General features: G+C 36.7%; 1 protein-coding gene across 1 annotated transcript in view; it reads left to right on the forward strand.

Moving 5' to 3' along the window:
* POLA1 (DNA polymerase alpha 1, catalytic subunit) overlaps nucleotides 1–27919 on the forward strand; it is a 186787-nt gene that overhangs the window by 58997 nt on the left and 99871 nt on the right. The window contains 8 exon segments of the mRNA XM_058018570.1: nucleotides 6067–6099; nucleotides 7625–7717; nucleotides 11144–11349; nucleotides 12580–12712; nucleotides 14205–14336; nucleotides 16333–16507; nucleotides 23688–23866; nucleotides 25578–25709. Coding sequence (XP_057874553.1) covers nucleotides 6067–6099; nucleotides 7625–7717; nucleotides 11144–11349; nucleotides 12580–12712; nucleotides 14205–14336; nucleotides 16333–16507; nucleotides 23688–23866; nucleotides 25578–25709 — 1083 coding nt within the window.

Genomic DNA, 27919 nt, shown 5'->3' on the forward strand with positions numbered 1-27919 from the left:
TTGTCATAGGCTTTCTTAATTAGGAGGGATTTTACTTGTGGTTTATGATGCAGTTACCTTTGATACAGTTGCAGTCAGCTTACTCAGCAAAGCTACCTTTGCATCTTACATGTCAAGTACAAATTTGTTTAATGCTTTGGAATAAAAAGAGAATCATAAAAGTTAATGAGGCAAGATTTGTACCACATTCTTCAAGGGATTTTAAATGCTGTTGATCTTGTTTCTTCATTGAGTGAAACAGGGATCCTTGCTCCTTCATTTTAGGTGTTCAGTTTTTGAATGAGTTAGAAAGAAAATAATAGCATGGGTGGGCTGAGCCCTGGTGCTTCTCTAGGAACTGTCCATGTGTTTGGTTTCTCTGGAGGGTTAGGAGATGCCCGGGCTGTACCAACATTTTTCACAGCTAGTTATCACATGGACATTGTATTCCTGCTGCTTCTGGGAACACAGAACACTTCTGGGAAGTGGGTCAGAGTCAGGTCAGTTACCTTCTATGCACTCAAGTGTTCAGCTTTATTGTTGAGCACTCCATTTCTCAGTTCTGAGATTGTAAAATCATTTCCAACATGGAAGTTTTTGTGTGTATTTGGTTTCTTATTTGTTGTTGTGTTTTTTTTTTTTTTTTGTTGCTTGTTTTTTTATTTGTTTTTGTTTGTGTTTTTTTTTTTATTTTGTTCAATGCTTTTAAGAGTATGTTTCATTGTTCTTTCTTTCATCCTAATACCAAAATAACACTTTCCAAAATAGGCAAAATTTGTTTTAGTATAGCATGGTTTGTAACATACTGTATAGAAAAATCAGTAGTTTCACAATTTAATAAGAAAACAGTTCTGGTTCTCCCATTCTCTTCAGCGAAGCTCACTACAAATACTTGAAGTACTGTAGAATTTTAAGGATATAATTGTTTCTGGCACCAAGAGAACTTTGTCTTCAAATTCTAATTTGATTCTCATCATCATCTGTGTTTTATTGTAATCTTTGCATTTCTTGTCAAAATGTGACAAATATACACATAATTTTTTTCTGTACTCAGCACATTTCTGTTGTTGCCTTTTTTGTGTCTTCTGTTGTTTGTGAAGCAAAAGATTCTACCTTTTCTTGGCATGCAAACATGTGTCACTGGATCTTTGTGTACACTGCTTCAGCCCTTGGAACCATTCTCCCTGAGGTTTTGGTGCTCCATCCAGTACTGCTGTTCTATCCAGGAGCTGTGAAAGTTGTGTTACTGTCTGTCAGCTTTGCTGGGTGGAGTATGAACAGTTAATTTCAGCATTTCTGAGGAAAAACAAAACCAAAACAACACAGAAGGAAAAACTTTGGCAGTTTGGGTGTATTTCTCATGCTATTAATGTTTCATAGGAGTGCACATTTTGGAGAAATGTAACTTTGGATGTATTGTCTAAGTACACCAAATACTCAGTAAAAGCTCCTTGAAACAAACTTATTAACCACTTGAATCTGATCACTCAAACTTTTCTAAATCAAGTCCATTGTCTGATAAAAAGACTGAGTTGCTGTTCTTCATTCTCTGTGGCATAAGGCCTCCACCTTTCTTTCACTTATGCTTAGGGCATATGTGTCTTTTTGTCCAGCAATAGAAACCTTTTCTGAAAGTCCTCCTTTATAAAATCTTTTTACAGCATCCTGTGACAGTGCTGGTCTACTTAAGACAAAATTCTAACAAAGTTAATGAATAGGTTACAAAAATACAGAGGTTCAGAAATACTTAGAGTAGTGAGTGGTGTTACTGGAACACAGTTTTTCCATCTCATTTATTCCTCTGTCCCATGGGAAATAATAGCTAATGAGAATTAGTAAAGCAGGTGACAGAATTTTCTTACTACATAAGTGAAGAAGTAATTAAATTATATGGAAAAATATATCAGGTCTACTCTAGATAAGTGCAGATGGTTTTCAAAAATGCAGTTTGTTACAGGGCCTTAAGGTTGCTTGGTTTTCTCCTTGTGCAGAGTGAATGCACAAGGAGAGGTGAGGGTAGGGTTTGTTTGTTTGTTTGTTTGTTTGTTTGGGGTATTTTTGGTGTATGCTTCTCTGGTACAATGTTTTTATAATGACTGTGCTCATTCTTTTCAGTCAACTCTTAAATTTTCCTTTCTGTTCCTTCATGTCTATGACCCCAGGATTCTGCAGAAAATGTGTGTTCACAGGAGAAATCTTTGCACCAGCATATTAGTTTTATATGCTCTCATTGGTTTTTAACTCTTGTATCTTAGTTTGTGTCCATAGAAACTTCCTCTCAGCAGAAGCTACTCTGCAGACATTTTTAAATAAGGGATCTTCAAAAATACTTGATGTAATAAATAATAGTAAAGCTGTTCTTTGTATATTTATATTTTTTAACCATTCCCTATCTTAAATCACAACCTCATTTAATTAAGTAATTAATGGGTTGGGGTAGGATTAGAACAGGGAATTTTGCAGTTTGATGAGGGCTTGTCTGCAATTATGATCTTTAAGTTTATATTGACTTGCAGTTCATAGGTGAGAGAATGTGTGTTGCTAGCCTTACTTTTGCAAGAAAAAAAGTTGAAAGAGTTTCACAGATGTTCACTGTTCTGAGAAGTTCACAGGTTTTTAGAAGTATATGTTTGCTGGGGGGAGGGGGCATGGCTGTACAGACGGGTTGCCAGGCAATTAATTCTTCCTACTTGGAGCAGGAGACAATCCAGCTCTCATAAGCAGTGCAGTATTATTTGCAAAGGAAACTACCCAATACCATTTTTCCTATTCTCTTCCTTCTTTCTTCTGTCTTCCCACCTCCCTTCCTCTGCTGTGCATTTCTGAGAAATTGCTCAGGATTGATATGATAGCAGAGCTGTCATTCTCTTGAACAAAAAAAAAAAAAAAGTCACTTTTATTCTAGGTATTTTAATAGAGTCCCATTAAGGATGTATTGCTGACTGAAATATTGGCATGAAGGGCTCTCACTGAGCTGAGCCCAGGAATTAAGAAGTCAGGAAATGGGCTGCTGCATTGCTAAAGAACCTTGTGTGACACAGTATCTCCTGATTGGGGGGATCATTACTGCTATTATGACTCGACTTGCGTAGGAATTTTAAATTTCATCTGAATGTCAGTAATAACCCTCTTAGCAAATTATCCTGAATAAAATCACGAAGGCATTTTATATAATAGGTGTTGAATTACTGGATAGATTTGCTAATTAAATACTCTTTGTTCTGCTGCAGTTGACATTACAGGGTAAGATCTTGAACAATTATTCTCAACAGCTGTACTTTGTTAAGGGAAAAATTAACTACAAAGTTTATTTTTTTTCTACACTTGAAATTGGCAGATTTTTGAAACGTGCTTGAAAAAATTCCATCATCCAGTTGGTAATGAGAGGATAAATATGCAGGTGTTGCTGTGAAATCAGATAACTACTGACTGCCTTATTAATGAATTTAGCAATACTTTATAACCTTCTGTTTTGTAGCTGTTGGCACTTCCAAGTGATCTCCTGTCAGAACGGGTGGCACTAGCATATGCCAGTCACTTGATGAAGCCAACTTGTCTGTGACCCTCTTGCTGTGATTACCTACACCCACTGCTGTCCTCAGGGACAACTGTGAAATGGTTTTTGCACAGCCAGACAATTTTTTTTAGTAGGGGGTATTCCTTAATAAAAAAGAAAAAAAAAAGTTATCTTTCTCATTATCAATGGAATTATTTCAGAGTGTGAAGTAGAAAATGCCAGAGATTATCAAGGGAAAATTGATAGGCCTTCCTTTCTTTTCAGTATAAACTCTTCATTTTGGTGTAATTTTTCAATTTTGTTTCAGGGACTCCTGTTTGCTTTTAGAGTACTAAGGGAGAGGTAGAACCTTTCTCTGTAGGAGTTAGCTAATACATAAGAGAAAGGGTTGTGGGGTGGTGAATATGTTGGAATTTTGACTACTTTATATGAAATTTAATATCATGTACCAGTGATATATCTTCAGAATTATTTCAAAACTCCATAGAAAAGTGGTGGGGTCGAATGTCTGAATCACTCACTAGGAGATGAATAGGAGTGGAATACCCTCTTTGGGCTTCTAATTAAGATGGAATTGTGTGTGTCTGATTCCAGTGACAGGTCCAGCCTAGCAGGAATCTGCAGTTAGGGCTCACCATTTTCCTGTTCTATAAAGAGGAGTGAGGACAGCTGAGGTTTCTGCACCTTTGGACTTCAGCAGAGTTCAGGCATCACATTGTTTGAGTGCCTGGTTTGCAGCACCAGTGGATGGTCTTTAAATCAACTGGATGTTTTGAACTTGACCCAGAGACTGTAAATCCATAGGTATCCATATGTGCTTGGGAAATAACCCTGATAAGGAGATGTGTCAAAGTTACATCACAGTCTGGAACTGAACCTGCCTTCAAGTGTCTTGAGGGGAATATAGCTTTCAGTGCATAATTGCAGACAAAAAAAAAATCATTCTTGCACTGTGGTTATGTAAAGGTTCTGAAATACTGAAGAAACTTGCCATTGGTGTTAAAGGAATGACAGTGTTGCCATCCTGTTTGTGTGCTGTTGTGTAGAGGGGGAGATTTCACCTGTTTTAGAATTCCTTGCTGTGACAGCATAGGCAGCATCACAATAGTCAAGACTCTTGGCTTCACTTTGGACTCCTTGGCCTTATGAAAGTAATGAGATTTCCCTGAACATGATCTTATTCCCACTGAGCATGGACAGCTCTTGCCTGTTTGTCCCTTTTTTTCCTCATCCCTGCTGATCTCTACTGCTCAGCTCCCTGCCATAGGCTTCTTGACTACAAGCCTTAATTCTGCCTTTTGGCAAATATGGCCAAGGAGTATTGTAATTTAATATGTGAAAAATAGTGAAGGTGAGACTTGGTTAATAAATTTGATGTAAGCTGTTCATAGTGTGTTGCCTGACTATATTTTGAGTTCCAGATTGTTTGGCTTCACCTAACAGACTCTGATCTATCATTGCTGTAACTTGTTGTTCAGATTAATCCTCAAGAAAATTTAAAATATTTATGACTAGCAGGATTGGCTGAAGAAAAAATGAGGTTTCTGCTGAGTGGCAATGGAAAGGACTGAAACCAAGGAAGTGGAATCTGGAGCTGTGTGCCAGGGCACCAGGATGTTGATAAGAAGGACATGGGGGGTACAGAGGAACTGTGGCCAAGTGACTGAAGGAATGGACCAGATGTTGGTTCTCATGCAGCTGTGCAGAATTCACCAAGCTCTTCCTGCTGCTCCAACTACACTTTTTTTTTTTTTTTTTCATTAATCTCATTTGACTGTCCCTTTTCTGTGCTCTAGCTGTAACTGTGGCTTCAGATGAGGTGCTCTCCCCACCATCCACTGTACTGAGCATTATTAGAAATGGAGGCAGCAGCCTACTCACATGAGGTCTCTTTAGGTATTTCTCAGGTTCAGAGATGTGCTGTTCAGAGCATTTGGAGAGTTGGGATGCCAACTCTTGGGTGAGGAACAAGCCTGGTTACACCCCTTGACTCAAGACCTGTGTCCCGTCTGTATCCCAGCTCCTTGTCCCAGTTCTGGTTTCCATAAGGAGTTTGCTTTTTAATGACCCATTTTGAGATCATTACAAGGGTAATCAACCTTTGACTAAGTCTTCTAAAGTGAGCACCATCCAGGCTGGACTGAATCAGACAGGATGTTTTTGGGAAAAAATTCAATGACATCAGGAAATAAGATGATGGATATGAAGGCAACAACTGACCTAAACTACTGAAAGAGACTTAATTCTGGCACTTGCTGATTAGGTTGTATTTAAGCCATCTGATTTAGTGTTCTTTTTTCCTAAGGTAGAATGTGTGCATGCACATGCAATTTTGAGATTTGTTTTAATCTTGTTTTAGGGGAGTTAATAATAGCATTACTACAAGGTCAAACGAGAATTTACTCATGTAATAGGAGTATTGAGGTGACTGTGTGTTGCCAGGAGAGAGGTGATTTGCTTTGTTTTGAAAGGTGAGAGCATTTGGAGTTAGCAACCTAATGGATATGTTTGCCTGTGTTAGCCTGTAATTATATCATACGCTAATCTTTGATTATTTTTTTTTATTTCAGATTTTGATGCATACCAAGGAGATGGTGCAGAAGGTAATGCTGAGCATTTTCATTAAACAACAACACTTAAAGAGCACACCTGGTGAAATTTTTTTTGTTCCAGGAGAACTGTAACCCAAACAGACCTGAAATCACTTCTTAGGATGCCTGGTTTACAAATGTAATCCTTCCTGATGGATTATAGCTTTTTTCTTTTCCTACCACAGATATGATCTGGACCCTGCTTGAAGCCTATGTGGGACTGTTTCAAGCAAATTAGCAACAGTGCTAATTAGAGTTTACTCATAAACCTGTTACACCATGTGTTCTAGTGGTTTATTATGGTTTATTTTTTGGCATCCTTTAAACTCTGTCACGGGGTGTTTTTTTGACTCTGTGGAGTTTAACATGGACATAGCCATGTTGCAGTTTTTACAGCTGCATTGACTTCCCACAACTGAAAATGTCAGGTCTTCATTTTTTTTCAAATTAATATTTTGCAATTATATGCATCTGCCATTTTTTTGTTGTTGATGTGACATTTACTGGTGTTGGCAATTTTTCTTTTTACCTTTTTTTCTTGCTATGCCTTTCATATGCACCTCAGGCTTTTTTATGTTCCTCAGTTTGTCTAGAGTTTGCTCCATTATCCAGAGTATTACACAAGTATGGCTGGTGTTTGAATACAGTCTTCTCCAAGCAGGGCATTTAAATTGTTACAATAATCAGAAGTGATGTGAGGGGCAGAGTGTCAGTCAAAGATAAGGGGTTCAGTAAATGTTTGTGTTTATCTCTGGGTGTAATTGTTCAATAGTTCAGCCTGGAAAGAGAAAACTTGTTGGTCATAGTAGCTAGATCCTTCTCCAAAAGGAGCATTCCCTGAAAGATCTGCTGCCCAGGGGAGCACAAAGACAGGTGGCTGGATTAGCAGAAGTTAAAAGATGGGAGAGGGAAGATGGAAATATGAAGCCATCTGCATAATCTGAAAAAATGAAGAAGATCAGCCTAATCTGGGCAGTGCTGTGGTATTCTCAGGTGCTGTCATCCACAGATTTATTTGAAATGGAGAATATAAGTATTTTTTCTCTCTCTCTTTTTTTTTTTTTTTTTTTTCCCTGTGGTATTGTGATGGCTGCAGATGAGATGGGATACCTGACTGTGATCATACCTTTCAAACACTTTGGCTGACTGCCTTGTCTGAATTTGCCCAGCAGTCTTGTGGAAGTGATTTTCTTGTGTCTTAGCAGTCCAGAGTTATTTCTGATCAGAATTCTTGCTGTTTCTCAAGATCAGACTTGTTCACTAACTTATTTTTCTAGTATTCATTTAGTAAAATGTTACCTATTTATATTATGTACTCAACTGGACAATGGTCTTTTAACATTTTCTTTATTCTCTTTAAATTCAAATAGGTTTTAATGAAATGTACAGACCTATCAGTAAATATTTATTTTGTTTTCTTGCTAGTATACTTTTTAGTGTTTAAAGGGTAATTTTTGAACCCTCAAAGTTATGTGAGACTTGTAGATGATGGAGTGGCTCTTTTTTGTTTTTCAAAGCAATTTTTTTTTTTGTTTAGATGAACCTTGAAGTGATTTATGGAGACACAGATTCCATTATGATAAACACTAATAGCACCAGTTTGGATGAGGTCTTCAAGCTGGGGAATAAGGTAAGGAACTTTTTCTTTTTGAAGATTTCCTGCATAGGTCTGTGTTGTTACTCTGAGTGGAGCAGATGGTATTAAGAGAGGGTTCTGTGGCACAAGCAGACAATATACCATAAGAAAGAACTTCACAATGTGTGGAACCTATGAAGTAGTAAAAACTCAGCTATACCTGCTCTTTTTCAGGTGTAGCTATTCTGTGCATTTTTAAAAGTGGTTAAATGAACCATTTCATTGCATAACAAGCTTTATTTACTAATCCTAAGGTAGCAGGAGAGTATCTCAATATTTGGTGAACCAAAGTGTGAGGTACAATTTCTCCTCCAAGTTAATTTCAATTACAACACGAACAGTTCTGATTTTTTTTTTTCACAGGTGACATTTCCCAGTTGAGTTTTATATAGTTAGGTAATTTGTATGACACTCAATATGTTATCAGATTTCCAGTGATAAGTTCAAATATTAATTTTCATGGTGTACCAGATACAGAAGAGATCTGATTGATTAGGAGCTGGCAATCGATGATGTGGAAGTTTTGTGGCTCTCTGAAATTGTGGAAGAAAAGTGAGAAATATTTCAGAACTTTCTAAAGAAAAGATGTAAGAGAAGCTGTTTTTGAAAGATGGAAGAAATTGTGATGAGAATGAGACCTATGGAAACTCTAAGAAAAACCAAAGAAAGCAAAGATGTATTCAGTACAGTATTAAACAGAAGTAATTTAATTTTAAGGCAGAGAGTGATTCCAGGGTTTTTTAGAATACTTCTGCCTTCATGACAGTGGGAACATTTAGAAGTAGATGCATTCAGGAGCAGAAAATGGGATAATAACTTGATATCATAACTGAGTAGCAGGAGGGCTGTTGGCATGGTAAAAAGCAGTCTTTCTTTTTTGTTTGCCACATGCAAGATAATATATAATTTCTAGTGTATATACAGTAGTCTATAAGAAAGTTTAATCTTACTCCAGTTGTGTGTGTGTGGTTTCATTCTGGTTTATTTTTTGTCCCTATGCTCCCATTTGATGGCTAAACATTACAGAGGATAGTTAAATAATAATAACTTCTATGAAATCTGACAGGATAAGCATGATAGGTTAAGTACATCTGAATTAGAGTCAGGTTTTCTGAGAGAATAGGTATGTGTTTGAACTTGTCAGCTGCTTAATGAGAGTAAAATCTTAAGCTTTTTTAATCCATTGTACTTCTGTATTGTGTATCAGGTTTTTTTAATTGAACATAAAAAAAAGGACAGAAAGATATGTTTTGATTAAAATCATGTACAACATATAAAAAGTGAGTAAACTTATCTCTGTAAACCAGCACAATCAAACCTTGCATCAAAATTGCAGATGTTTTGGCTTTCAATATTCTTTCTGTGGCAGAAAAAAGTGATTCATATCTGTCTCATTTCACGTTTCTTGTTTGTTTGTTTGTTTATTCCTCAAGAAAGTGGCAGTTGTTCTTTTTGCTAACACTTTGATCATTTGCATTTTCCTTGTTTTGAGTAATTCCTATTAAAAAAATCAGGGTAAAGAATTGTCTATTTTGATGAGGAACACTCTCAAGAAATGTCTCTGCTCCACTGCATAATAATTTCTTTCCCAAAGTTTTGTGTTCAGAGGTGAGGAATATTAACATTGCTTTCACTGTAGTTTTGCTTTAATGTAGATTGTGTGGAAGGCACAGAGGTTTAATGCAAACAATTACAGTGGGAGCAGTTAGTGAGTGTACCCCTGTTCTGATGTAAAGTTTGAATTTATGAATTGTCTTCAGCAGTGAAGCATTCCTCCAAGAAATTAATTTTGGTTTTTTATTGGAGAAAATTCTCTTATGTGCCTTCTGAATTCCCCCATCTAATGTGTGTTTTCTCTCCCACCCTTAACCCTCCAGTATTTACATCCATGCCCTTTTCAGTCATTACTTAGCAGAAGTTTTCTCTCATTTTCTGTGTGTCCTTGTGAATCACATTTGCCAGTACATTCAGTACTGAACTCTTATTGGGTTTTGAGCACTTGGGTAGTATGCTGTAAGAAAGAAAAGCGGAAAATAAAAATTGCAGAAAAATGTTCAGAGGAATTGTTTGACTGTTTTAAGAAAGAAGATATGAACCTTGTAGCAAAATGGTTTTTGCCTCATGATGTCCTTAAAAATTTAGAAATATACAGGAGACATCAAAGTAATGGTAATTCCTGCTATAGGGGGTACAGAGGTCTAAGAGAGAAAAACTAAGTACACACATATATGTATACACAGAAATGAAAAGTTTTTAAGGAAGGTTTTGGTTAAAATGGTAATCTGAGTTCAAAGCTAGATAGGAAACCAGTGAGATTTTATGCTGAAGGTCCTGTTCTTGGTGAGAGTATCTGGATGGCAAAAGAACTTAAATGCATATCCAACTTCAGTGAGACATGAGAAGCGGATAATTCATAGCTGGTGGTAAAAGTGTGAGTGAATATGGATACTGAAAATCAACAGGGAAAGTTAAATTGTAAAGGAAAGAAAGTAAAGAGCAGAACATGAAGACAGAACAGGACACCTGGCATATGCAGATACTCTGTTGAAGAACATAAACTAAAAACATATGAAGAAAGAAAAAGGAAAAAGGCAAGTGGGAAACTTTCAGCCTAGCCAGTAGGTGGGTGAATGTGTACTGGAACGAAAGTTTTTGTGGAAGGTTCATGCTGTTTTGAGCTGTTGCACTTCTGTTCCCTTAGAAGAGAGGTAAGAGATACTTGGTACTCAATAAGAACAATATATCAGTGCCATGTGAAACTTTTTTGTGTGGATAAAACATAGCCTGTGTGTAGATAAACCTCACCTTTTCCTCTCAAGGAAATCAGGCTATGGAAAGGGTGTGTATTTTGTGGGGAAGGGTAAAAGAAACTTGCCTGTTTTTCCTGACATGCACACACAGAACTCTAGTCTGCAGTCATAGTTTTTCTCCCCTCCCTGGTTTAGGATGAGAGTGGGAAGAAAGAAAGGTGCCTTTGCAAGATAGCTTTTCTATAAGGCTATTTGCCTTTTCTGTCTGAGTGACCATCTCTTGTCCTTGCCTACTAAGTAGGTCCCTACTGTGAAATCTCTTGTTTGCTTAATTTATGGGAGAGGTTAGATGGAGTAGCTGTTCTGGTAAAATGACCTGGAGTCAGTTATCTCCAAGGTCACTTCAATCTCATGTTTATCTGCCTTCCTTAATTTGATTAAGGAGTCAGATGTACCAAGCTGTAGATACTAAAAAAGTCAATGGGTCAACCTTAATTTTAGTAGTAACTTGTAGTTACTAGTGTGCAATGAATTAGTGATATCTGACCAGTCTTTAAAATGTGTATGCAAATACACAGGGTGTAATGTAACTTGTTTTAAAACTTAAGAACAATTGACTTTGTCCATTGTTAAATTGTTGCATTTGTCATTAATGTTGGTGCATTTGCAGATCAAAAATGAAGTGAACAAGCTGTACAAATTGTTGGAAATTGATATTGATGGAATTTTTAAGTCCTTGCTATTGTTAAAGAAGAAGAAATATGCTGCTCTGAGTGTGGAACCAACAGGAGATGGGAAATATGTAACTAAACAAGAGCTGAAAGGGCTGGATATAGTCCGGAGAGATTGGTGTGATCTTGCTAAACAGACTGGCAAGTGAGTTTCTTTGTGGCATTGTCTTCTTTGCTCTGAAACAGTAAACATTTGTACTTACTTTTCTAAACATTTGATACTGTGTTTCTTGAAGATCACAGTTGTTAACTAACATCAGGACTTAGCTGGTTTTTGGAGGAGATGTAAACGTCTGCCATTGGTAATAGGTTAGACCTGTGCTAGTCCAAATGTCACTGAATTTCACTCTCTGGTTTTGTATCTCCTGTGGAAGCTGTACTTTTGAGTTGTCAGTGTTGTAAATGTCATTTAATAAACCAGGACTGAAATCTTGTGAAGATGGCAGATGCTGTCAGCATTTGGAGTTGTAGGTTCTAGGTCAGATGTTTTATTTCCTACAGAAGCTGGTGCTCAGCACTTTCAGCACCCTCTAAAAAAGCTGGAAGTGCACTGGGTGCAGCCTGAGGAAGTGGTCCCTTTCCCCAAGACTGCTTCTCTTTCCTTTTGCCATGAGACTTCATTATTATGGATACTGGATTGACTATTTATTAATTGTCGTTGCACAGGGCATTTTATTGCTGTAATTCAGTAGAAGCAACACATTTAGCATCATAGAAAGAAAGAGAGAGTGGAGAGGTGGTCATCTGGGTGCTGACTCATTGTATAATGCCTCTTGAAAACTTAAACAGCTCGTGGTCCAAATGTATCCAAAAATGAATACTTTTCACATCTGTAAAAATACACCACACACTTGCTTACTGTTCTTAAGACTTGCATTTTCTAAGAAAAGATGCATCATAATAGAAGCAAATTTTTCCAAGTTAGGAATGTATTAGTAATTAAAGCTATACAAATGTTGGAGAGTGTTCTTTAGTGACTAACTCTTCTGCAGCTGGCAGATCTTCCAACCACATTTTGCAGATATAGGCAAGACTTTGCTTACTTGATATGTTCTCTTCTCCCCCATATCTTAAGATACCTGCTATGGAATAATAAATGGAAAAATGAATGACAGAAGAAAATAGAAAGTTGCACTCACCCATTCCAAATCATTATTTCGCATTAGAACTATTTGCAGTAATTTGCCTTTAGTAAAACAAGTAAATAAATAAAACACAACATAAAATATACTGGTAAATTTCTATAAATTTTTCATTAGACTTCGTCCTTGGGCTCTTTAATGTCTACAGAAAATCTAGGGGAAGAGAACATTCTGTCTGTTGTAATGGTTTTGCACGTGCCAAGCTTTTCTTAATTTTAATGCTATTTTTGCAGCTATGTAATTGGTCAGATTCTTTCTGATCAGCCCCGAGACATAATTGTGGAAAATATTCAAAGGCGACTTATAGAAATTGGAGAAAATGTGGTCAGTGGTCAGATCCCTGCAAATCAGTTTGAAATAAACAAGGTAAGTGATCTTGCACTTTTCTGTCTCAGAAAAACTTTGCTGTTCCTGCATATATTGACTGCTGACAAAAATATTTAATCTTTATGATGCTGTGAAACAGCAGGAGTTTTATTAGGTACTGAATAGTTCAGGACATGCTGTGAAGATTCTACACTTTGAGGGGGAAAAAGCCCTACTGGGGCTGGAGGCTCCAGAATAACACCTTAGTGTCTTGTCCCATCCTGCTGTTTACCAGGCTCACTCTGCACTTTGAGAATGATATGATGTTTTCAGGGGAAGTTCTCTCCTAAGCTGTTACTTTATATTTCAGGCTTGAAATGCATTGGAACTGCAGAATGCATTGGAAACAAATCAAATACTCTGTTTTCTAGAAAACTCTAATAATATTTCCCTAGAAAGCTCTGTATAAAAAAGTTAATAGTCATTTTGAGACCTCATTCAAGACTTTTGTGCAACAAGAAGTAAAATACTCTGCCTTGTTTACAGCAGTTTTAGCAGCAGTGTTGCGGTTTTAGGGTTTTTTTTTTGGAATCCTCAATGATAAAAACTGTATTTTTAGCTTCAGAGACTCCCCTTTCCTGCTGAGGGGGTGTTTCCCCAGTGAATTGGGTATTACATGCCCCTCTTATGTTTCTAATAGAAGAGATCTATCAACTGTCCATCCAAAGTCTTTTTCTTTTGCCAGCTGGACATCTGTCTGCTCTGTGTCAATCAGTTAAGAAATGTGTTCAGGTTGTCACATTAGTGTAGAGAAATCACTGTATTTTATGGTTGACTCAAAAAAAGAAAGTTCTGATGCAAATCTTCTAAAAGCACTTAGTGTCCCTGTAAAAGATATATATAGCAAAATGTTCACTTAAAATTCCTAAAGTTCCTCTGTTTTATTACTTCAGAAAAAAAAATGTATTTAAGTATTAAGTCAAGTGTAGAAGTTGTTTCTAAGAATTGGGATGACAGTAAATATTTAAATGTAGCATTTTATTTTGTTTAAAGGAAAAAGTCATTGTGGAATCTCGGCAGTATGAGATACACAGAAGTATTTAAATTCACTTGTACCCTCTTGCTGCAGAGCTTGTTGTGTACCCTTAGCTACACAATATTGAGATTTACTGTATGAACAGGAGTAAGAGGGTACTGTCTGGCTCTGTTTTTGTATTTTGCATAATATTGTCATCTTCAATTTAGTTTAATTTTAAAACAATTGCATTATGATCACAACACGCATTTTTCAGATAGTAATTGTAAAAACATCCTTTTGTTTTATTAATAATAACATTTATAAAATTTGAAGGACTGGTTCCTAGGGCTTAACATATGGCAAATAAGTTTGTTACCGTTCTTTTATCTTACTTTGTGTTTCAGATGAACTTGTAAATAGTAGAAGAATGAAGATAGCTGCTATGTGGTCTTGTCTTTTAGAGCTCTGAGTTTATCACTGAAGTAATGGATTTTTCTCATAGTTATGTTTCTGTTTTCCTCTTTGATATTTTAGGCATTGACAAAAGATCCCCAGGATTATCCTGACAAAAAAGCCTTGCCACATGTGCATGTGGCCATGTGGATAAACTCTCATGGAGGCCGAAAGGTGAAGGCAGGAGACACAGTGTCATATATCATTTGTCAGGTAAAAATGTCTTTCTTTATAGCTAAATACTAGGTATTGTTTTGAGATACAGCAAAAAAAAACCCAGCTTAGCTCCTGGGAAAATAGTTTTGGCATTTCTTTTTGGTGAGGTAGTCTTATATTTTAAAATAGTCTGTTGTCTGTACTACATTTGGTTTTATAGAGCATTGTGATCAGCTCAGCAACTATTTCCATATAGTGACTGGTAAAATCTTCCTGAACTCATTCATGTTTGGAGCTAGAACTTAGTTTGAAGAAAATGCCTAGTCTTCATTTTCAGCAGAAGAAAATTCTGGTGGTGAAGACCCTTTAATTTGTGGAAAGATAATTGTTGTTGGTGGTTAAATAGTGTCATTGTTTTTTCCAGTATCACCTTTGTCTGTTCAATTCATAGTCATTGGATCTGCTGGCGCCTCTGATGTATAGACTGGGAAATTTGAGCCACTTTCTGGTTTGAGGTGTTTACCCTATAAATGCTTATCCCTATTTCACAAATATATACTCCACTTTGGTTCTGTTAATTTTAAAAAAACAGTAGATTGAGTTAGATGGACCAAGAGATCTTTTAGGCCAAGCTGATGAACTTGACAATGTGACTATTTCAGCTCCTTCATTATTTTCAAACCAAAATATACTGTATTTGACTTAATTGAGAGCTCTTGGCCTGGCACCCCAAAGCTGCCAAGACTTTTGAGAGCTGGGCCACGGGTGCGGCTGAGCAGTGGCACAATACAAGAGAAGAATATACTTGTTGAAAGAAGGGAGCTGAAGGAGTTGCATTGTAATTATTTTTGCAAAGCAGCTGGATGAGCTGAATAGTCCTAAATTAATTTTGTTCTGAATACTAAGTTGTCTGAAAGGAGTAGGAGGAACCAATGGCTTGCAGTCTGTCTTTATTAGTGATGGGTTTTCAGTCCATCATTGCTGACCCTGTTGAAACCACTAGCTCGTCTTAAATGAAAAAATGAAGGTGTCATGTATTAATGCATTTGTTCTATTTTGCTTTAAAAAAATCAAAAAAGAGACTATACTTAGAAATAGCTCCCCAAACAGTTGTGGTGCTTCACCCTACCCTGCCCCATTCCTATAAATGTTTACATCTATTACAGAATCTTGCAAAAGTACTGCTTTGAGTTTTGCTCTAAGATTTTTGACACACATTAGAAATAATATTTCCTAGGGCAGTTGAGGAGTGGGATTACAATTCTACAGCTTTAACTGAGTTATATTTTCCAAGAGTACTGTCGTCTTAGATCTGATACTTAATTCCTCCATGTATATTGTTTTCAATTTAGTAATTGCCTTCCCAAATTGAATTATTTTGTCCTTATCTTCCTCTTTCAAGTTAGAGAAGGATGTAATGTATATTTTAACCTCTAAATGCTGTTTCTCACTTGGCTTGAGATGTCACCATACATTTCTTTCAGTATTTCTGAATATTTTAGAATTTCCTCTTTCTAATCAATGCTGTTGCCTCTGTTATTTATTCATATGCCAATGAGTGCTGGTCCATTCTCTGACCATTCATTCTATTAATATCTTTATAGAATTAAAGAATATAAATTTCCTAGCAAAACAGATATAGTTTTGATATCCACGACTTAGAATTTGCTTGTTGTGCAAAATGATAATGCTGGTTTAGTACAAAGTGAATCCAAAATGCATGCCCTCTGTGTATTTTTAACTGGGCTGATGGCTACAATGTGTTTTCATTGTGCATTTCAGAATTGACAGATGGGACTGTTTACTCTGTCTCCTCGTACTGATTTGCACGTGTAGGCTACAATAATACAAGCTGGTTTTGCATTCTTGAACTTGCTAGTTGATGCCAGCATCAGCAATGCAGTTTTTTTACTACTGCTGGATTTGTATTGGATGCATAATAAATCAACCAAAAGAGTGTGTAATGATTTTGCATTAAAATTATGCGTAATATTTGAAGCATAATCCTTTCTATAGAGTTTTTTCACACTATGTTTTGTGTGTGTCTCCTTAGGATGGATCGGATCTCAGTGCCAGCCAGCGAGCATATGCTCCAGAACAGTTAAAAAAGCAAGAAAATCTTAAAATTGATTATCAGTACTACCTGTCACAGCAAATACATCCAGTAGTTGCTAGAATATGTATGCCCATAGAAGGAATTGACTCTGTTCTTATTGCAACATGGTTAGGTAAGTATTCTGAATTCAGTTTATTTGAAGAATTTCAAGACCCAAAGAGAGAGGTTTTAATGTATGTTTCTCAACAGAAATGCTTCCCCAGATCGGTCTTTTTACATTGAACAATAGCTTGTGTTACACAGCCTGTAGAAAGCAGTGTGGACTCTAATACTAATTCTGCAGAATAGTATTTTTTCAGAAGGTGATCACTAACATGAATTTAATCTTACAATCCTTGTTCAGAGTTACAAAATCTGCTTTTCAGAAATGACAGTACTATTGCATGTCTTTGAGATTTTAAGTTACTAAAGGAGTTCTGGAGTGTGTAATATTTTTCCAGAGAGAAATGCTGGCATCTCTGGCATCTTCCCAGGGGGAAAAAAAGTCATAATTACAATGAAAGAATACAAATTTTTACTAGGATGTAAGTGAAGACTTGATTGCTAGACCTGACTTAGCGGATAATAGAAACATAAAATCTTAGTAACAGTTTTTACTGTTTCATATGGTGGAATTAAGTGGTCCCAAAACCAAGAAGTGCTGTCAAAAAAATATAACTAATGTTAGTGGTCCATGAAATCAACAGTTTTAATTCAAATGAGCAACAGGGAATTGCTCTTGTTAGAGTTATTTCTCCTTTTAAAAGGATGTCTCATAATTAGAATTAGAGATTTTTCTAATTAGTGATTGCCTCTTTCTTTATTCCCTGGGCTTCTTACCTAGAAAAACTGAGAGGTTGAAAATTTGTTAACAGTTCTATTGGGTCTTTGTTCTTGAAAATGCTGTGCTCTGTGTGTGTATTCCTTTTAGTGTTGTTTCCTCCTCAAAAGTGATTAACCAGCAGACTTGACTGATCTTGATAAACAGAAATTTTGTGATTTGTAACTCACACGTAGTTCGTTATTTTCAAAAGTGTTGTTCAAGGACATGAAAAAGTTGTTAATTTTGCTGGCTATGAAATTATTGACAAGACTGCTTTTTCTCTGAAAGAACTTCTTAGAGAGTTGCACTCTGTCAGTTTAATAGTTTGTGTTTTGCCTGTGTCTACAGGAAGTTCAGACCTGCAGAAATTAATTTATTCAGAATATTGCAACACTCATAGGAAGAGTTAATTGTCAGCATTTTGTGTTTAGGTAAAGAAGGCCAAGATCCAGGATTTGGCCAATTAAAAATCAACTGGTAGATGGTAGTCTCAGGACCCTTAACCTGTGTAACTGCATCTCTGTAGCTCCCTTAGTAGCAGCTGAATAGCTTGGAGATTGTACTTGGAATGTGTACAAGAAAGGTGCTTTGCTGTGTCTCAGGAAGGAGGATGATAACCATGAAGGATCTTAATCTCCCAAGACAATCCTTGTACCTGCAGCTTTTTCCATCTCCATTTCTGAGTGGTTGAGAAGGGGTTGAAGGCACAAATTCTGCCTTTTCTGAGTCAGCAAAGGTGTCTCTTGGAGGCATTTGATGTTCCACATGTCCTCAACAGCTCTCATGCTCTGAGGAGGTGCCAGCCCTACTCCACACATGCAGGCTGACCACACAAATCATCCTGTTTATTATGTGGCAAGGCCTTGGTATCCAACTTTCCCTTGATGTCAGAGTTGACTGTGTGGCATGCCTGACTGAAAAGGTCAAGCACTCTTGGTTAGGTTGAAGGGGTTTAAAATAGGCAGCAAAGTTGTACTTCATTTAGGTAAAAGACAGGAACGATTTCTAAAGCTAGTTTATTTTTATTGGCAAAGATTGTTAGTCTTGTAGAGTTAAGCTCAAATTCAGAGCTCTTACTCACAACAGGTTAGATTTTCAGAAAAGACTGGCTTCCTTCAGACACCTAAATTAACTACCCAGATCTTAAGAACTCTGTGCCACTTGATAGGCACAAAAGGTCCTGCCACTGTTTGCAAGTGCCTGTGCTGCTTTTTGCACTGTAGTACATTCCAGATGAAGATTTCTTTTATGGTCTGTAATAACATCATGCAGCTGAGAGTTTATTAATAGTCCACAATTGTCAGTCTGAAAACCTGTATGTATCTATTACAGTCTTAGATCTGAAGTGTGTTCAGTTTGACCTTGCTGTACAGTCAAAATTTTATCACCTTCCCCAGCTTTGTTTTCTTGGGGAAGCTTAAATTGTGCTTGAGGGTAAAGTCAGGTCTCTTTGAAGATTTCTGATCTGCTTAGGTTTTCATATACAGCACTTGATCAGGGCTGTACATTAGTCATTGCAAGCTGAAGTTATCTTACAGGGCTTTTAAAATGGTACTGGAGGCATAGTCGAGTGGTTTTCTTTCATAAAAATCAAAAATCCTTTGTAAGATACAAAAGAGTGCAAGATACTTGAGTCCATCTTGGTAAAACAAGCAAATATGGAAACCGTTAACTGATCTGTGATGCTAAGTTGGGCTTTTTTACTTAGTATTTTCATCATGATATACATCCAAATTCCCATTGTTTTTCCCATCTTGTTGCAAAAAGGCACATTTTCCCATTCTGAAGGATACATAAGCATCATATCTATGGACCAAAACCCTGTTGCATTCTCACTGTGTCTTCCTCCACTGATCACATTTATTGTATTATGTAGAATATGTGTCTGTATAGGGAGAGTGGTTGTAGAAAAATGATCTTGGCTGCATGTTTAACAGAATCTACAATAATGCATGTTGATAAGGTGAATGTTTCCTGTCACCCTGCTAGTCTGAGTAGATAAAATTGAACTGTGCTGGGGAAGCTTGGCTCACATCAAAGTGCTGAAAAGTTCTTTGTTCTGTCTGTGCTCAAAGCAAGTAATTTTAGAAATTATATTCGACACTGAAGAACTGGAGCAAATAATGCAACTTAAAAATTGCAGAGAACCCCTTAAATATAATATTTCTTCACTATGGAACCAAGTGGAAAAGCACCTTTTGTTTTGGGGCATTATAGGAGGTTTGCTGAGCTTTGAGAGATGGAAGCTTGTTGTTCCTAAAAATGAGAACCTCCTAGGCATACTCCTGCATTCACTCTCTTTATCTTGAAGTTTCTGTCGAAATGCAGTGACAAGATGAGGATTGTCTCAGTTAGTAAAATACTGAGAAAAAACTAAAGTCTGAAATCTAATCAGTTATATCATTGAATAAATCTGATCTTCCTAAGTCTTGGAGACCTGACTTCATCCTTAAGATATCCAGCTTTTAAACTGGAAGAACTGTATAGCACACCAATTCTCTTACTGTATTTCAAATAAGGATTTTTTGTTAGTACGTAAGTACTGCTCCTTGTCTCAAAGAAAAGTTCCTTCTTATTTGTGTGTTGTCAGAAATAAGCAGACATTATGGAAGCAGAGTTCTTTAACCATGACACTTCTGTAGTTGTTACTGCAGAATATTATTTGCTTTAAATGATGGAAGCTGATGACTGGTGTCATGATGTTCTGAAAGAGGTGTGTGCTGCTGCCTTAGAGGGATGTGCATGTTGGTGCTCTGCAGATTGCTTGGCATTGGGCATTTCTTAGGAAGGCTGTCTGATTTTAGGGAGTCATTACTGGCTCCTGATGAGGCTTGTCATTAGGAGCACTTCCCAGTTCTGCTCCCTGCTTTGAGGTAGTCTCTGTGTGTTAGCTGCTTCTTGTGAGGACACCCACCAGCACCAAATATATTGGCTTTTTAAATTGTCTTTTTAAAAAATTATTGTTAGAGAATTGTTCAGTTGTCTTTAATGTAGTGTGTAGCAGCTGCACAAACAAACTCTCCAGACAGAAACCAGGATGGATGCTCTCCTTGTGGCACGCAGAATTTACCTCAGGTTTTGACTTTTTTGTTGTTTTGCTCACGTTAGGGAGTGAAGTGAAAGGACAGTGATGAAAATTAAGATTAAAGTCGTGACAAAACTTCATGACAATACAATAAGTAGCCCTAGAGCGTGTGGACTTTGCTGTTTGTGTGCTGGCTGGGCGTTCTGAGATGCTCCAGACCTGCTCAGAACCTGAGAATCGCTAAAGCGCGTTGAGTTCATAAAAGAAAGAGTGAAAATATGAATGAATAAAAGAGACACGCTAAGATGGATGGATAAAAGAAGCAATATCGATGTGAGTGAGCAAACGAAGGGCCCGGCCGGGCGGGCGGCCCCGCTGCAGTGCGGGGCGCCGGCCGCGGGGTGGCAGCACCGGCTGCCGATTCCCGGCCTCCCGCGCGGGGTCCCTGGGGAAAGGTGCGGGCGGAGCCGCCGCGGCCCCCGAGCACCTGCGGCTGGAATGCCGCATCCCGGGAACGGGCCCCGGGAACAAACCCCGGGCACAGCTCTCGGGAACGGCCCCCGGGCACAGCCCCCGGGAACAGCCCCGAGCACAGCCCCGGGAACAGCCCCCGGCCCCCGCTCGGCGGCCGCGGCGCCCCTGTGCCCGCGGGGGAAGGAAGGGCACAAGCCCTCCACAGAAATGTTGCTTTTAAAATACTGCGTTTGGTTAAAAATCTCTGACCTTTTTTTTCAGGTTCTTGGGTGACCCGCTTAGCTTGCCAGTTAGTAATGGTTTTAATAATTCTGTTGAATAATTAAGGAACGCCTCCCCGAACTTAGTTGTGTTAATTAGTTTGGTCACCCCGCACGTCTGTAATGTCGCAGTGCTTTGTCCTGCATCCAGCCTTGTGGTTTTGGTGCAGTGATAAAGCTCACCTACAGTCCAGGTAATTTAATGATAGCCCTGAAGACCTTTTCCTGTCAGAGTGAGTCAAGGTTGCTTTGATTTTTATTTATTCTTGATGTCATGAGGGAAAAAAAATAAAAAAAGGAGTTCAAAGTTCACTGATTTGTCTCATCCTATTAATTAAAAAAATTACCAAAACCAGGTATTATTTTTTTCCCCACTGCCCAATTAAATATCCCAATTAGTTTTGTGTACCAAGTAAAATAATGTGACCAGTGTGACCTGGACTGAGAGGATACCTGTTAGGTGCTGAAATGGATTAACTGAACCAACTAACTATTCCTGAAAGGAGATAATAAATAAAATAGTTCCCAATTCCACAAGATAATTAAGGTAGGCATGTTCTTTCAAAGCCTGATTTGGAGTCCCTTTTATTTCACTGTGGCTGTTTGCACACCAAAACTTAGCTGTATGCTTGGTTCAGCACAATATTTTTTTTGTTGTTTTTTTCTGGCCAAAACATCTAAGAAAATTCAGAGATAGGTGTGATTTAAATTCTTACAATCAATTTTTTTCCCTGTTAAATTAAAATAAAATAATCAATACTTAGTCACTGTTTTTGACTCAGTGTTGGAGAAGTGCAGTTGTCTGATAACCAGAATTTGTCTCCTTTTATCTTTTAGTGAGCTACTTTCCTCCATATTTGTGTTTTGGGGAAAAAACCAAAGATTCCTAGCTGAACTGTAATGGTATCTGTATCAGAAAGTTAGAATGAATTTTTTTCATTCCACTTCTGAACTCAGAGTAAACTGAGATTTTTTGTTTTCACCATTACTGTCTTAGATCCAACCTACTGCATAGTTGTTTTTTTGCAAAATCTGAATACTGAACTCCAGTTCCCTTTCTAAACCTTTTATCTACTACCTGTGTGCTGCATATATATTACCAACCCTTCTATTAAAAAAAAAAAAAGCCAGAAAAAACCCCTACAGTCTTTTTTGGGGGATACCATGTGTATTAAACTGTAAAATATGCTATTAGCTGTGTATTTTACTTTTGCCTTTTTTCTTTAAATGAATAGTGGAGAACTGTGTTAAAAGTTTAGAAACCTCCTGGAGGTGAATTGTTAACCTTTCTGCATTGACATTTTTTTCTTTTGGCAAAATTGGTAAGATTGAATAAATTTTAGTGAAACCCATTTTCTATCAAGAACCAAATAAACTTATTTGCCAACGCAATTTTTCCTTGTGCTTGAATTTGTTTTAAGACTGCGACATAAAAATTCAAAATAGTGGTATTAAAGTCAGACATATAAAATCTTTTATATAAAGACAATTTATATCTGCCTGCATAGCACAGCTGTTATAAGTGGAATAATATTTGTGTAGTTTAACTGAATATTGTTCCTAACCATTGTCTTTAAGTGTCACGGTACAGTTATAATAAGGTGAAGGTTCACTTTCTATTTGTAGTCTTGGTTACATTTCTTATAGGAATTATTACATTTTTTAACTGAAGTTTATACAGGATATGGTTTAACACATGGTAATCGGTTACTTGGCTTAATGTCTGTTAAATATATTTTTTAAATGCTTCTCTGATCTTTTTGTTTTACTACTAAAGTGAGCCATAGTTTTCTGAAGGTTTTCTCCTACGTGCTCATTTGATTAAGTTTTTTTTCTGAACATGTGTCTTTTCCTAAAGTTAACAAAAAACCCCTGTAAATGAGATGCATGGACTTTTAAAATGTTGCACATGACAAAGGATGACAGAACTTGAGGATTTTATTAAGTTTACTTTGGCAGTCTTATTCCTAGAACAGTGAACTTCGTGCTTGCTTGCTTATTTACTTATTTGTGGTTGAATCAGTATTTCTGGGATCTCTTTTGTGTATTTATTTGTTTAAAATCTTGAGTTCTGGCAATCAAAAATAAAGCACTTTGTCTCCTGCGCTGCGGTTTTAAATGCTGCTGCTGAATTTTAACCACTGCATTAGATTGAAACCTCCATGCTGTTAACCACTGAGCCAAAATGAAATCGACCACTGCATTGAAATCAGAGTTGGCAGTTGTGTACAGACTTGAAGGAGTTGGTAATAGCAGTGCACCCGCGTTTCTTTAATGGGGTTTTTATTCCCTGTTTTTGGTATTAATGGTGCCATTTTGATTTAAAGACTGTTTCTTAATCACGATGCACATTTTTATTGAAATATTTTCAATGTAACTTAAGAAGGAAATAACAATAAAGCTATCCTTTAGGAGTGGTTTCCTCAGAAACAAAATGTTCTCTTGCATACTCCCATGATAATGCAGCGTGCTTGTTTTATTTATAAAGCAATCTTGCGTAAGAAGATAAGTAAGATGATTTCTTCATGTCTTGTGAACCTTTATTCATGGTTAAAAATTGTAGAATGTATTTATGTTTTATAGAGGAAGTTTTGCTAAGGAGAGATTTTCAGCTTCTGAATTTACATTTTGTAACTTTCTTTTGAATCTGCTTCACCAAGCATATGAAAAATAAGCCTGCTTGCATGGTTGACCTCTTAGTCTTTTGAAATTTTTGTTTCTTTATTAATAGGACTGGATCCCTCCCAATTCAGAGTCCATCACCATTACCATAAAGATGAGAATGATGCCTTGGTTGGTGGCCCAGCTCAGCTCACTGATGAGGAGAAATATAGGGATTGTGAAAGATTCAAGTTTTGCTGCCTCAAATGCGGAACAGAAAATATTTATGACAATGTCTTTGATGGTTCGGTTAGTTGGTTTTTTTGTTTGTTTCGTTTCTGTTCATTGGTGAGAGAGAAAAATGCTTGTAGAGAGAACAGCTTTTCAGATAGGATTCAAATGATGTAGGAGAAGATACCATATTGTTTCAGTCCTGCTATTTATAGCTTTGGAGCAGATAATTGCTGATAGGATAGTGCTGAAATATTTTTCCCATTTTTGCATTTCAGCTGCGTCGTCTCGCAGAACGTGTGAGATTATCTGGCCTCATTAATCTGTTTGCCCACAGTTGTGAAGGATTGTGCTGTTACTTTTTAAAGGAATCCTTATCTTAACACCTTAGTAACTTCTAGTTCTCTATTTAATAAAACTTTTGTATAGCAGTGGCTGTTTCTTATCCTCAATCATATTAATTGGAACAAAATGCTTTTTAAACTTGTGTTTATCTTGCTGCATCCCACCTCCCTTCTTGAGAGTAAGGTTTTTCTGTCTTATCTTTCCTTCTGTCTCTGTGAATTGAATAAAAAGTCATAGGGGCACATTCTTGTTGAGAAGTTCTGCCAAAAAATGTATCTCTGACCTTGGACCACATCTTGAAGTGGGGCCAAGTATTTAACTCTACAGCATGTTATGTATGTATTAGTCATCGGCAAATTAGCGAGCTTCAGAGTAGTGAAAACCTTGAAACTGAAAGCAAATAAATCTTTTATCTAAATTAAAAGTAATTATTTTAAGTTAATTTGGACAAACAGCAGATGTTTTGCATTTTTTGAATCAAAATAAAGCGGTCTTTGGAAGCATGTAAGAGGAAAAGACACAAATCGAGCGATACTCTGTGAATCCTTGACTTTTTTCATCGCAGCTGTAAATAAGACAGTTAATTGCATGTAGACTTGACAAGTTACAGATGGGCTAACTGGAGAGGAGTGGATGTCAAACTCCTTAAAAAAAAAATATAACCCCACCACCAAACCACAAAAGAAATCCTGAAACCAAGCCAAAAATCTCCTCTGTTTCACCTGGAACTGATTAGTGTTGTGAGTGGGGGTTTAGCCAAGATGGCTCACAACAGCTGAGTCTTACCTTGCAAGAAAGTTTTCTGAAGCTGTATGACTGTGCAGCCTACCAGACTGGTGTTACATTGTGAGAATTCCACAAACTTAATTTTAGCTATTCACACAACACTTCCAGGTCCTGAAATTTTAATGTCAGGTGTTCAGAAGGTTTTAAAAATAAGGGAATGAGATGGTGCAAAACTGTAAGAGCTGTTCTTTGAACTTGGAGAAAATTAAAGATGATAATGTGATTTTTTCAAATGTGGTTTGTCTCTACAACCCTGTTGGTAATTTCATAATTAGTATCTACAAGGTTGATTTCAAAGTTCTGATCAGTGGACTGAGGCTGAAGTTTGTCTCTGATAAAACAATAAACCTGGGTTTGTTTAGGTGAAGATGGGGGACCATGATTTGTTCATAGATGTTTGTTTTTTTTTACTCAGCATCTCTTTTTTAATTATTTATTAGTGGTGTGTTCTCTAAAAGAGCTTTCCTTAAGAACAGAATGAAGATATCTCTGCCCTGCAGCTTTCCCATATGGGTGTGGCCAACCATGATGGCAAGAAAGAAGGCCCAGATATTATGGGCCCTTTAAGACTGTTAATTTTAAAAATATATGTATTATGTCTAAACTTCTGCTTCCATCTTCTGTCATAATGATGCTGTTTTTACACTTCTGTTGTCAGGGGCGGTTTATTGAACCCAGCTTGCAGAGGTGCAGCAAGACAGAATGTGAGGAGCCTCCTTTCAACTATGTGGTTCAAATGAACAACAAGTTACTGCTGGATATTAGACGCCACATCATAAAATACTACAGTGTAAGTATGCAGAAAATACTCTGTTGTAGGAAAGGGGTTTTTCAAATATTGCTGAGGTTTTAGTGACTGTCATGTTACCCCTTTTTTTTGTGTGGTGTAAAGTAAGTAGCATGCCGCATCAACCCAACCAACTTTCTGAAAATAAAACAATCAGTGAATTAAAAAATAAATTTAGAATGTTTGTTTTCTCAGTTCAACCTCAAGATAGATATATTTACATTTCTGTTACTGTTTGTGTCAGCATTATTACAGATGTAGTAGCTCTGTTTTCCAGATCTTTTGCCAGAGTGCATTATCTCAATGCTTTTAGAAAAATCTGTGAAGCTTATCAAATATGTAGATATCAGTTTCTCATGTAATTGAAATATGATTCTCTTTCTTCAATTCAAATTGATATATATTGTCTTACATTGTGAAAAGGAAACTCGAATATAGCTCTGTAAAATTCTTTGAAGGACTGTAGGAAGGGAAGTACTATGAATCTTTCTTAAAATTGATTGGGAAGGGAAAAAAATGAGAAGAATGGGTAGGTAATTAAATTTATATAATTCTCTTTTTTTGAGGGGTAGTGCAAGAAATCCAGAGTACCAGTGGTGATGGTTGGCTTTGTATGGCATTGTGGGGAAAAAAGGTGTAGTATTTAAAATTCCTGTCTTCTCACTATCCAACATTAGGACAAAATCCACCATGCTTTTTAACTTATATCAATGTAGTTTGTATTTCTAATATGCTAGAAGCTTCATATTTTGTGAATTGGCATCTAGCTATTTTGGTCAAATTTTCATAGAGCATCTTATGCTATTGCCTGCCTGCTTTTTTTTATTGTCCAGCATTGCCTGCTTACAGAGCTGCAGGAGGGACATAAATTTTGAAGACATTCATAACCTTTGTGACCTTCATAACTTTTGATACACCCAAAAAAAGTAAATAGTTTTTGAAAATTTAGCCTGTACCAAATGTCAGTGATGTACCTAATTTGTTCTGTGTTTTCTTAAGTATTACAGAATTCTTTTGCAAACAGCAGCTACAATGCTAAGAATTATTTCTATGGTTTAATGCTAAGTTTAAGTGTATGAAAGTGTATGTTTTATCTTTCTTCTGTGCTAGTTCTTAATGCAATTACAGGTGAGTGTTTTCTAAACACTCTTCTGAAAGCATTATAATTTCTGAAGGTAAAAATACTTCTTTTGAAGATCTTTACATCAAAAGGACAAAACTTTCTAAGCCTATTTAAGCATTATTTCCCAAGGTAGAGATAGATTGTTCCTTTCCATTGAAGTTAAAGATGACTTGGACAGGTGAAGTCACCAAAATGTGAGATCTCATGTTACTTTATTGCAAAGTCCAACTGTCTGCAAAGTTACCATTATATTAAAGTGTTATTAAACAATGGGTCTAAGTCATATATTTACACTGACTCTTTTTGTATGAAAGTTGGTTTTTAGATTTAATGTACATGCGTAATGACAGTAGACAGTGCCACATGCTAAATAATTGCAGGCGTTTGAAGTGTTTGAAAATGTGTGCAGAAGATATGCAATAGTAAACTTCTATGAAAAAAAGATGCCTTTAAGGACAGGAGAAATTCTTACTGCTGATAAGAACAGAAAGTGATGTAATGCTTTGTGCTGTTCTGTTTTTATTTTAGTTAGTTGTTCTGTCTTCTTTTAAGACCAAGCTACCAAACCAAGAACCAAACTGTAATGTTTAAATATTGAACGTTGCAATTTGCTTATATAAATCCATTATGTATGTTGCTTCATGGTATATTGGATAATTAAGATAATTAAAAAGAAAATTATTTGTCCATGTAAGTAAAAGCCTCTGATTTTTTTTAGTAGTGAGAATTTGCTTTTAAACTAGTTAGCTATACTAAGGTTTAAAGCTTGTTTTTGACTGTGGAATACATTCAGACTCTGGAAATGTGAGATTAATTTCCAGATTGTACATTCATTTTCTTTTTACAAAAGGGCTTTTCATGGAGTTGGGCAAGTAAACTTTTTGTCTTGATAGCTCCTAGAAAATCAGATGCTGAGACTTTTAGTTTATTCCTTTCATCCAGTACTTGTAGTGGCTGTATAACAGCTGGAGTTGAAATTCATCAAATGGGTGTTTGCACTAATGTATATAATCCTATAAGCTATAAAGACACACCCAGAAGTATTATGGCAAAGAACTGTCTGAACAAAATATTTAATGAAACTTTCAGC

This window comes from Melospiza georgiana, chromosome 2 (assembly GCF_028018845.1).
Source record: "Melospiza georgiana isolate bMelGeo1 chromosome 2, bMelGeo1.pri, whole genome shotgun sequence".
In the NCBI taxonomy this organism is placed as follows: Eukaryota; Metazoa; Chordata; class Aves; order Passeriformes; family Passerellidae; genus Melospiza; species Melospiza georgiana.